Genomic DNA, 12,600 nt, shown 5'->3' on the forward strand with positions numbered 1-12,600 from the left:
GAAACTTGGAACGTGTTCTATCAAACTTATCTAGAAGGCTAACTCGAGGCTCTTTATGTTGTAGAACTAGTGGTTCTTGTCGAACCTGAGGTAAAGTTGTTTCTCCAAGTGCCGAAATTTGAGGCTGGTGTAGTTTAGATTGTACTATCCCAGATACTCCATCATTATGAAGCCTTGCCACCACTCCTTCAATCTCTGTAGTTCTTTGTGATAACGTAGCGACGGCATTCATAATAGCAACTAACTTAGACTCCAAACTTTCTGTCATACTAATGTCTTGACCTCCGGCCATTCTAAAAGAAGGACAAAAATGACCCTATAAGAGGTAATATTGGTTTATAGGAGTGTAATCCACAACCTATAAAATGCCTTAAGAATTTCAAGAAGAGGGGTAATCCACTCTCTCCAAGAAGAATAAGACTCCAATATTGTAACAGAAGAAGTATCAGTTTAGAGGAGGGTAATCCGCAACCTCTAAAAAATGCTAGTATACCTTCAAGTAGAGGGGTAATCCACACTCTACTAAGAAAGAACTAGCTCTGATATCTCAAGTTAGTGTAGTCTCGACGAACTGTCACGGACACAAAATATAGACCTGAAATCTAATAAGAAGTTCAAGAAGAAGTGGCAAAACTAGATTAAACAGATGAGTACAAGAACAACACCAGAAAGGTGAGCTAGAACTCCAAGAGATGTGTTGTCGAGACTAAAGAACTCTTCAGCCTCGATCCCTATATATACTCCTACTTAGGAAGCTTCTCGAGCTACTTCTATTAACTAGAAAGCTTCTAGAAGGTTCCAGAGGCTTCTTTTCTAGAAGGTTCTAGAAACTTCTCGAGCTACTTCTATTAACTAGGAAGCTTCTAGAAAGTTCCAGGGGATTCCTTTCTAGAAGCTTCTAGAAACTTCTCTTCTAGAAGATTCCAGAGACTTCCTTTCTAGAAGCTTCTAGAAACTTCTCTCTAAAAGATTCCAGAGGCTTCTCTTCTAGAAGGTTCCAGAGGCTTGTTTTCTAGAAGGTTCTAGAAACTTCTCTCTAAAAAGTTCTAAGGAATATGTCCCTAACACTTAGATTCTATTTTCAATCTACAGAAGAACTCCAAAATCATCGTTGAGGCTTAGTTTTGTGCCTCAAGGTCTGATTTCAATCCTAGTTGGTAACTGGTCCTCTCCGGGTATCAACTCTTAGGTTTCTAAGGTAATTTTTTCTAAAAACTACTCTTAACTTCTTTCCAAAGGTGCTTATATTTTTTATTTTTCTAATTTATTTTATTTTGTTCTATTTGTGGTCTTACAAAGTAAATAGAAGCCTATTTTGTAAAAAGGCAGTATTAGCACCTTTAATTTTTCTATCCCTTGATTATTATCTATTTTTCCAAGATAATTTTTTATAATATATTTGAAATAAAATCTTCAAAAATATTATATTTTCTTCATCCTTTACTTATTAGCTGTTTTACATCATGACAATATAATGCCTTATCTTTTAGAATGTATAATCATCCCTTCAAATAAAGAAGAACTTAAACTTAGAAGTATTATGAAACTTAAAAGAAGTATTTTTAATATCATGAAAAAGAGGATAAGAAGATATACTAGATTGAATTTGCTTGAAAAAAGTTGAATTAACAGTCAATGTTGATTTTATTGCTCGAAGGTGAAAATACTTTGGCTTCAAGAGAATTATTCTTTGTTGATCAAATGATGCATTTTTTTTCTTTGGATGTAAGATAAAAACATCTAAAAAGAAAATCCAACAAACCTTGTTGTTTTTTAAGTTGATAAATGATTTTGAAATCATATCTTGATAAAGATATGTTCTAATGGGCTTCGCCATAATTCAAAATACATGCCAACTTGAAATACTTAAGGTTCTTGTGATCTACATATATGGTGACTAGACTCAAGGCGCCTTCTAGATAATAATGCCATTCTTGAAATGAATCCATGATTGCAAAGAACACTTTATCATAGATCTCATAATTAATTTCGATTGCTAAAAATTTCTTAGAATAAAAAACTATTTAATAGAATTTATTATTTACTCCTATTTATAGTAATACTTCACCTAAGGCAAATTTTGATACATTTTTTTCCATGAAAAATGAATTAGAGAAGTCAACACAATATAAGATTAATATAGAAGTAAATTCTTTTTTTAAAGCATCAAATAATATTTTGACTTCTTTACTCTACTTAAGTTTGTCTTTATAAGTCAAATGTGTAAGTAAGGTTGCAATTTGAGAAAAAAATCTTGATGAAGTTTTGGTAGTAATGGCAAAGCTCAAAAAGTATTATACATTTTTTATTGTTTTTAGAATCTTTCAATCTATAATAGTCTCAATCTTCTTTGGATTCATCATTAATTCTTTGTTGAAAATGATATATCTTAAGAAGTAAACTTGAGTAGTATGGAATACACTTTTTTAATTTAGCATATAATATTTCATCTTTTAGTTTTTATAACATATGACAAACACAAACTTCATGTTCTTCTGTATTTTTAAAGTAGATTAAAATATCATTGAAATAACAGACAGAAAAATCATCAAGAAACTCACAAAAGATATCATTCATTAGATGTTGAAAAGCAATTGGTACATTTGTGAGTCAAAAAGGCATGACACTATATTTGAAATACCTATACCTAGTTTGAAATATAGTTTTTTATTTTTTTATTTTTTTATTTTTTTAATACGTACCAAATTATATGTTCCTCATAGATCTATTTTTGTATAGATCTTTGATTGATTCAATTGATCAAAAAGTCCTAAAATAAAAAATAGAGGATATTTATTATTGATGGTGATCTTATTGAGTCCTTGATAATTTGCACACATCCGTAGAGATCCATCTTTTTTCTTAACAAATAAGATAAGAGTCCTTATTGGAGATTTAGAATGGCATATAAATTTCTTAGCCAAGTTTTCATCAATATACTCCTTAAATGCAACTAACTTTTTTTGTGATAGGCTATAAATTGGTCCAAATGGTGGTTGAATTTCTTCTTGAAGATCAATGGAACAATTGTGAGAATAATGTTTTAAAAGAATATTTGTATTCTTCTTTTCAAAACATCTTTAAAATCTTGATATTAGCTAAAAATAATACTTGATATCTTTTTACTATCAAAAATAGGCATAGCATATATAACAAAAGATGATCTTTCTTTTGCAGCATGCATGAACATTCTTGCATCTATCAATAAGGATTTGGATGTATTAAACTTATGTATTTCTATATGACTAATGAGATTTTGAATTAAACTATCAAAAAAGTTAAGATTATAAGAAATCTAATCTATTTAAGGATTATATTTTTATAACTATGATAATCTTAAAATAATTAGATTTGATAGAGATCTTATCTTATTAAATATTACTATACTATTATGATTTTTAATTACTACATCTAAAGAAACAGTCTCATGAGTAACATCTTTAGAAGACAACAAACAATAATTTATAACTTTTACATGTATAGATTTAGTTTTCTTGAGTAAAAGTATTTCTTGTATTTTGATAAAAACTTTGTTTATAAAACAAGCTAAGGCTCCTGAATCTAATAATGCAAAGACTTTGTGATTTTTATGTCTTTAATACATATCTATTATAAAAAAAGATGAAGGAACTAAAGAGAGAATAAGACCTTGACTAAGTATTGCACATAATTCAAGCCGCATAGTTTTTATTGTAGCTGGAAAAATCCATTTTTCAACACATTATCTCCTTTGGTAATTATACTCTTTATTTTGTGATTGCATTATTTCTTTAGATAATATTAAATATTATACTTAGTTCTTTTATAATATAAGCATAAATCCTCTTTTTGTGCTTTTTGAGGGTTTTAAAATATATTGTATGAATTTATATTAGTTTTGGCCTTAATGAATAAATTTCAAAAAACTTGGAAGCTACTATCATTACTTGACTTATTCTTCTCAAGCCAAGTCTTTATTCTTAATACCTTTCAAATAATCAATTGTCATAAGCAATAGCTTGAGCAATAAATTATTCCAAAGATTTTGTTTTTGGCATTATTGATAACAAATCTTTGATGTTGTCTTTCAACTCATATCAAAATTGATTGATAAGGGCTTTGTCATTCCAATCAATATTGCAAGTAAGGTTTTGGAATTCAATATTATATATGGTGGTTAACCATCATCCTTATTGTAAAGATAAGAACTTGGTCTCTACTATTCTTTTTCAATCACTTTCTCCAAATGTAGCCATAAATACTTTTAGGAATGAATTCAAATCAGAAAAGAGTTACAAATCCTTTTTCATCAAAGGTAAAAATTAAGAAAAAATACTTTTAGATAGAAGAACATTTATGAATCCAACTTCTATAAATCCATTACGATATTGGAGAGATGCAACTTTAGATAAAACTTGACTTGTTACAAAAATCTTCAAAATTTTAATCTTGTTCCATCAAACTTTTTGGGCATACTAATCCTTGTCTCTATTGTACTTATAGAAAAAAAAACTTTTTAGATTTGATTATGAGGTTGATCCACTTGTTTCCTTCAACTACACAACTTCTTAACATAGATTTTGAATCTCTTTTATATGCATAAGAATGGTATCTCCATGATTTATATTAGAAATACATGAAATTTCTATTCTTAGAATGTTGACAAGCTTATGAAGATTTGCAATAGTTGCAAATCTATTCACACTTCTACTAAGAGTAGCATCCATAATGTTTTCTTCCATAGACAACTCAAATAAATTCAAAAAGTTAAATTAGATGAAGATAATTCACAACCTCTAATATCAAATGATTTTTTTTATAAAGAGGAGTAATCTAATCTCTTTAAAGAAAAAATTAGTGTTAAAAAATAAGATTATTTATTTAAAAAAAAGATAGTCAAGAACCTTCAAAATATAATAATAAAAGTGGAATAATTCACTTACTTCTAAAAGAAGATGAAAAAAATAAGTTAGCACTCTTGTCATAGTACAAAAGACATAAATCTCAAAGAGAAGGAATCTGAGTACACTCTTGTGTCACTCAAAAATACTAAGAAATCACTCAAAGATGGTAATACATTGAACTAGAATGGCTATTGTCAAAGATAAGAAGACTAAATAGTTTGAAAATAAGACTAAAGACTAGAAAGGCATTGATAAGAGTAGAGAAGGCTTCATTCTTGCCTCCATATATACTCTTTTACTAAGAGCTATATTACAATATTCTATAGGACCTCTAACATGTGTTGACTTTGCTAGCCATATGTCTTAACCTGTAAGGCAAGTTATTTATGTATGCACCATATAATTAGCTTGTTCTATAAGCTATCAACATGTATGGCACATGGTTAACTTGTTGACCAAGTTTCTAACCTATCAATCAACTACAAACATGTATAAAGTCAAAAATACATCTATGAAGCTTTTATGAAGCTTTTTTAGAAGATATTATGAAAAAAATTTATATTTACATACTTCTACTTCATTATATAGGTAATTATTGAAATAAATATGTATAATCGTGATACAAAGGTATTTTCTAATAAAGATAGAATTTGTAATGATTATTAACAAATTTCAAAGACAATCATTGAAGAACATAAAAATAGATTTTAGAACCCCAATATTTGCACATAAACAGTTGTATATTGTCCCATCACAATGTACTTCTCTAAATATAATTAAGATCATATATCTTGAAAATAATGAAGATAAAAATACAATAGTAAATATAATTTATCTAGAAGTTCTTTTAACTTAATTATTTTAGCTATTGTTTACATGAAATATGAAAAAATGCATTTGTCAATTAAAATGAAGAAACATTAATGGATCTATTCTTATGTATATACTCTTTTGCTTATATATATATATTTTTTAAGAATGGCTAATTTTTAGCAACTACAAATTAAGTTTTTATAACTTTTTTGTAGCCAAAAATATGGATTTTTACTAGTATAAATATATGAATAAGATCTACTAGACATAATAATTAAATGCAAATGATTGATTGACATATTTTTATTTATTAACAATTTTTAGTCCTATACATTAAGTAATAATTAATCAATAGCTGTGATAGTCTAATAAGTTATTTTATTTGATAAATTTATTATAAAAAATAATTTATCTCTAAGAATTAAAGAAAAAAATTATTAGAAATAAATTATTCTTTATTACCATATACAACTTTTTTAGAGAACCATTAAACTAAAACTTGAATATATATTTTTAATTTTAAACAATCTTATTATAATGTAAGACAAAAATCAAATACAAAAAAATATTTTACAAATATGATAACATATATGTATATTCAAATCTTATATATATATATATATATATATATATATATATGATATTAAATTAATCCATCTAAATTAAGGCTCTATATGGCCACAATGAAGAATATATAAAAATCTTCCTTTTGTGTCCAATTAGATTGATTTTCTAGTTAATGTACAACCTTCTATTTCAATACATTCCGGTTTTCATTTACAGCATTTAGATTGGAATGCCACCAAATCACATCCTAAACTCTATAATATGGGATATAAAATATATTGATGTATTGTAAGCTAACAATTAGTGGAGAAAAGATTTGCATGGCATTGTCCATTGTATTCACAACTTTATTTGCTTTTCAATTGAAAAATGAATTATAAAAATTAAGTGAATCAAATTAAGATATAAGTAGGTTAATATAATAATTATTCTTTATATATATAATATACAAAATATATTATATTTTACAATATAAATCCTTAATTATATAAATATTTTAAAATTATAAATATATATTTTATTATTATTATTATTATTATTATATAATTATATATAAATATTTGTGTTATAACAGGAAGATCCACATAGTTTTTTTAAAATTTGAAATTATATTATAGTTTAAACTTATGAGTACAAAAACTAAATGTAAAGATTTTATTTTTTATAATATGTTGGAACTAACTACTAATAATAGTAAATTTTAATATCTACATATATATATATATATATATATATATATATATATATATATATTAGAATTATGTATATGTATATATAAATAAATGTATGATTAAGAAGACAAACTAGACTAATAGAAATTTCATATGTTTTTAATTATTACAATAGTGCTTTAAGAAATTTGATTAAAATTTGATTATTAAGATATCTTAAATTAATATAGACTATTGAATTAAAATAGCATGCAAATGATAAAATAGACTTGAAGGTGCCTTGTCAAAGAAACTAAAGAAAGTCGTCACTGTTAAAAAACCTGATTAAATTGGATCTTAGAAGTTGTTTGAAATGATCTGTTGTAGTATGTATATATATATATATATATATATATATTTCAATGAAAGTTCCTTAGTCTACAATTATTTTGTAATTTTGATTAACTAAATGTAACATGATTTTAAGATAAAATTATATATGCAACAAGTAATTGCTGATTTGTTTACTGCTTAAATTCTTGTATCTATTTATATGACTGATAACAATATTTTGATTAAAATTATTATTTAAAGATTGTTTGATTTTAATTTTGAAGTATATATACATAAATATTTTATAATATAAAACATGTGTAAGAAAGTAATCTAGGATTTTTAATTATTAATGCATGTATTACTTTTAATATGTATAATTATAAGCAAATTTTATGCCATAAATTGAACATTTTAGTAAATCAAATATTTGTAACAACCTTATATCATAAATTAATGAACTACTTTTAGAAATGTTATTATAAGTCTTAGTGAAGGAGTATGGAGTTTATAATTATAAGTATTATAATAAAAAAATTATTAAAATTTACATATTTTAATCAAATCTTGTTTTTTTTAGACACAAAAAAATTATTCATATATTATTTTCAAAATAAAATAAAAACAATAGAAACATAAATACCATTTATAATAAAACATGAAGTAGGATATAATTTAAATTAAAATTTTACAAATTGAACTAATGTCTGATATCAAAGCCTTTTCAGGAATTCAGAACTATATTATCTAGTTTGTAAATATCTACAATCATAAAAAGTATCAAATTAAATCTTTAATTATTACATTCTTTAAATTTATTTATTATATTTAATAATAACAAAACGTTTGGTATTTTATATATATATATTAAATAGATATAAAAATAATTCACAGAAGGTCTATTAATTCACCTGTTTGTTCATGTTTCAGGTGATTCATTTTCTTTCACCAATGGAATTTGATTTTTTTGCTGCAAAGATGATTCGATATGCAGATTTATAGTTTTTTTTTTTTTTTTTTTTTTTTTTTTTCATGTGTGTGTAAATAATAAAACTATAAAGGAACTAGCATAAAACACGTGATTAGAAATATTACAGTTAATCATTGTAATTTTAGTTGGATTTTGCAGGATAATCTTTTCAAAGTTACTTATACTAATACAAAACGGGCGAGGACGGGCCGGGTCCTGAGGGGAGCAGGGGCCAGCGGGGGCCCGGAGACGGAGAAAAAGGAACAACGGAGATCATCCACGACTAAGCCCCCTCCATTGCTTTCTTCCTTCCTTTCTTTTCTTTCCATTCCTTTTCCTTTTTCCCTCCGTCCCCTCGTCCGTCCGTCCGTCCGTCCGTCCTCTGTCTCTGTCTCTGTCTGTCTCTCTCTCTTTCTCTCTCTCCCTCTCTCTCCATGATGAGCATGACCGAGGAACGGCATCTACTTCTTCTGTTGGAAGAGAGCGAGAGTTCTTTGGTGTATTTCCAGACCAGGATTAGGGTTCTGCTGGGCTTGGGCTTGGGCCAACTGTCGCCGGTGCCCCCCCGCCTGTATTGTGAACAGCGAAACAGTCACACAGACACAGACACAGAGCGAGCGAGAGAGCGAGGAGCAGAGAGGCCGCGAGAGCAGGGTTGGAATCTCTGCCTAGGTCTGGTCGGTGTAGGACGACGACGACGACGCAGGGAGACTCTCAGAGCCATGACGATCGATGGAGAACCTGCCAAGGTGTTGCTGCCGTACTTGCAGCGTGCCGATGAGTTGCAGAAGCATGACCACCTCGCGGCTTATTATTGTGAGCTCATACTTGGAGTTTGTTTGATTCAATTGGGTCATTGGCTGATTGGTTTGTTTCGATTTGCTTATCTGGTCTGTGCTCTCTCGGAGACTGTTGGCAGATTTAATGTCTCTGAGATTGTTTTTCTAGTGGATTTTCGTGGATTTGTGGAGTTGATCTTATTAATTATGTGCAGTTTGTTTTTTTCGGTTGCTGAGTTGTACTTCGTAGGGCTTTGGATTTGATTACTTCTAAATTATGATTATCACAGGCCGATTGTATGCTATGGAGAAAGGGTTGAAGATTCCGCCGAAGGAACGCACGAGTGAGACAAAGGCGGTTCTCATTTCTCTTATGAATCAGCTAGAGAAGGCAGGTCTTCGTTCATCTGAGAAATTGTAATGGTTCCTTGTATTCGTTTCGGTCCTGAGTAATTTATGGGTAGACCAATACGTATGGTGGGAATCAGCTTTTGAAGAACAAAGGAGTTGTGAATTTATATTTAGAGCTGTGAACTCTATCTGAAGATTTAATTACTTAATTTCATACATCTTGGTAGATATGAAGCATGTTGAATATCTACGTGGACGAAAAATGCTTTATTGCTCTATTCCTCGGCGGCTGTTGTGTAATTTGAAGTAATTATATGTGGTAAATTGCTTTTGTGATTGCAATATCTTTTGTGATGACATGGTGACTATCGATTCAACCGATTTCAGTGTTATCAAACTTTGGTAAAGTAGGGAAGTGCTGATTGTTTTAATAAAAGGTGGGGCAGGCAAATTTCGAAGGACTGTATATTCCTCATTACATCGTTGCTTAGACTAGCATGTGATTGTGCAGGACAAGAGGGTTGTGAAGCTGAGCACCGATGACAATATGTACATGGAAGGTTTTGCCCTTCGTGTGTTCGCCAAGGCTGATAAGCAAGACCGAGCCGGGCGTGCTGATCTGTATGGCTTGTGATCATATTTCTTAAAATGCTTTTTAGTAGAGGTTTTCGTTTAGTGCTGCAATGATTTTGGAGTAATGCTTTTTTATAAGTAGTTTAAAGCTGGGAGACGCTGGTAAGTGGTAATCGTCCGGAGGTTTGGTTGATAGGAGTGTACCCCAGTTGGTGGTAGCTTCAGCGAGAAGAAGTGAATTTTTACAAAGCTCTAGAATTTAAGTTGTAAATTAAGTTACCAGTTCGCCCCCGATGCTGTTAGGTAGCTTCTGTTGTGGTAAGTTATGCGTTATTGGTTTCTGGTGCAGGTTGGAAGTAGTCGTTCAGAGGTGCATGTTCACTGTGCTAGTGTTCAGTTGAAGTTGGGTATTTAGATTTCCTTGTGTTTGGGAAAGAGTGTGAGAAAGAAAACTGATGCCATTTTTATTGAATGTCAGGAAGACCGCCATGACTTTTTATGCGGCGAGTATCTTCTTCGAAGTCCTGCTTCAGTTTGGTGAATTGCCTCCGGATGTAAGTTAATTCCAACAATCTGTCTCAACCGTGGGGTATGAGATAGTGGCAACCTGTAATTATGGATCTTGCGTGTTCTTCAATATATTGGATGTCGTTTATTTGTCATCTGCCTTTTTTACGTCCTACCATATCTAGCTTGTGAACTCTGAATTATTGCAATCTAGTTTACACATAGTTTTGTTGACTATTTAGCAAGTTTTTAGTGACACTGTTACCTACTTGGGCTGACGGATTGTGGTATGAACAGATACTGGAAAAACAGAAGTACGCAAGTTGGAAGGCCGTGGACATTCGTAAAGCATTATCCGAAGGTAGGAAGCCGGTTCCTGGACCCCCTGTTCCTGACAAAGATGCACCTGAGGAAGAGTATACGACTTGGAGCACGGAGGTTCATTTTTTCTTTTGACCAAGCCTCGGTTGTTCTTTTTCTGGCTATTGTGCAGTCACGACGTATTCTTGCATATCTTTTCACAAGTGTGCGTGGATCAGGTGAAAATTGTGGTGATCGAAGGTTTTCTTTTATTTTGCAGGCCAACAACATCAATGCACCCGAAACCCAACAACCGAAGTCGTCTTCGAACAGGGATTCATTTCTCGGATCTTCGGATCCGAATACCGTTCCTCACAGAAGCTATACTCAATTGCCGCCTTCAGAACTCCCTTTACAGCCTTCTCATAGTAGTTGCCCAGAAGACCTTCCGTCTGCGCCCTCAAATTCAACACTCTCCTCGTACAATCAAAATTCGCAGTCTTCCGCTGATAATCCAGGCTATCCTTCTAATTCTCCATCTCACCAGTCACTGTACTCTCATACTTCTGGTGTATCCTTTGATCCGTCGAGTGGAAATGACAGAATGCCAGGCCATCACGTAGTTGGCACCTATTCATATCCTTCAGATTCTCCAGGTTTTTCTTCATCACCTCCGCCCAGCCATAACTCTTATCCTTCTGCACCTCAGGATATGCAAGGTGGTCCAAATCCTACCCATTTTTATCAGCCATCACATTGGCCTAATCCTTCAGCCAACGATTCTGCCTCTGCGTACCCTTCATTCTTTCCACCTGCAGGAAGTGGATTTCAGCTATCCACTCCACAGTATCCTACCACGCCACAAGCGCCTCAAGGAGTCTTAAGACACTCAGAACCGCCACCTCTTGCTCGAACAGGTAGTGCTCCTGTTGGACCTGACAGCTCAACAGGATATTCATTGAACGGGAACTATAACAGTGACTTCAAGCCCTCTGCTGGAGCTGTGGCTGAAGCTCACAAAGCATCAAGGTTCGCAGTCAGTGCCTTGGCCTTTGACGATATTCCAACTGCCATCTCATATCTGACTAAATCGCTGGAGTTGCTGACATCTCCTTCTGTCTCTATATGACTGCATGTTAATCTTGTGTATAGGCAGATAAGAACTGTATCTTGTGAGGTTGTCATTATCTATCTAGTTGTGAATCTGTTAGTGAGGTGGTTTGGTTTACCAGCTCATTACTTAGGACTGACGATGTGCAATTTAGTGTTAATTCTTTGCGGTCCAGCTCTAACTTCGCACAAAAGTGCGAAGATTGTAGATGATTTGGGTTAATCCAGTATGCAATACCTGTAATACATATGCACCAATCAAGGCATTTAGTGTTGCCTACACTTTACATGTGGCATGCACTGTGGTTTGAATTACCGTCGTGAACCTGGTATAAAGAATTGAGGCCGACATCAAACGTTTTCTTATTGCAGAGATTTTCACACCATTGAACGTTTTCAAAATCTCTCTTTATTTATAGTCATTAGAGATGTAGGCCCTATTTATTTCCTGTTCCTACGTGCTGAGTGATAATTTCTCTTTTTTTGCTTTGCCTCTGAATTTGTATGATAGAACTATTGTATTCATTCTGTTATAAAACAGATGGCAACTCTAGAGATCAATATACAAGACGAACCTCGAACTATTTTACAAGGTTGTTTGTTTAACTTAAAAACTTAATGTAAAATAACAAGAAATTAAAAGGTAGTGTTTACAGAAATTTGATTTGGCGAGATAGAGAAAGGTCTGTTTGGGAATACAACAATAATGAATATTATCTTTTAAATATTCCTGTCATCATTTCTTCTAAAATACAAATATCATT

At 31.2% G+C, this 12,600-nt stretch overlaps 1 protein-coding gene across 1 annotated transcript; it reads left to right on the forward strand.

Moving 5' to 3' along the window:
• Positions 1-8,691: 8,691 nt before the first annotated feature.
• Positions 8,692-12,118, forward strand: LOC112289965 (protein HOMOLOG OF MAMMALIAN LYST-INTERACTING PROTEIN 5). The gene is made up of 6 exons (XM_024535755.3): positions 8,692-9,032; positions 9,286-9,386; positions 9,858-9,967; positions 10,398-10,473; positions 10,724-10,864; positions 11,007-12,118. Exons 1-6 carry the CDS (start codon positions 8,939-8,941, stop codon positions 11,853-11,855), a joined length of 1,371 nt encoding a protein of 456 aa, XP_024391523.2. The 5' UTR covers positions 8,692-8,938; the 3' UTR covers positions 11,856-12,118.
• The last annotated feature ends 482 nt before the right edge of the window (positions 12,119-12,600 follow it).

This window comes from Physcomitrium patens, chromosome 12 (genome assembly GCF_059467195.1).
Source record: "Physcomitrium patens ecotype Gransden chromosome 12, ASM5946719v1, whole genome shotgun sequence".
Lineage (NCBI taxonomy): Eukaryota > Viridiplantae > Streptophyta > Bryopsida > Funariales > Funariaceae > Physcomitrium > Physcomitrium patens.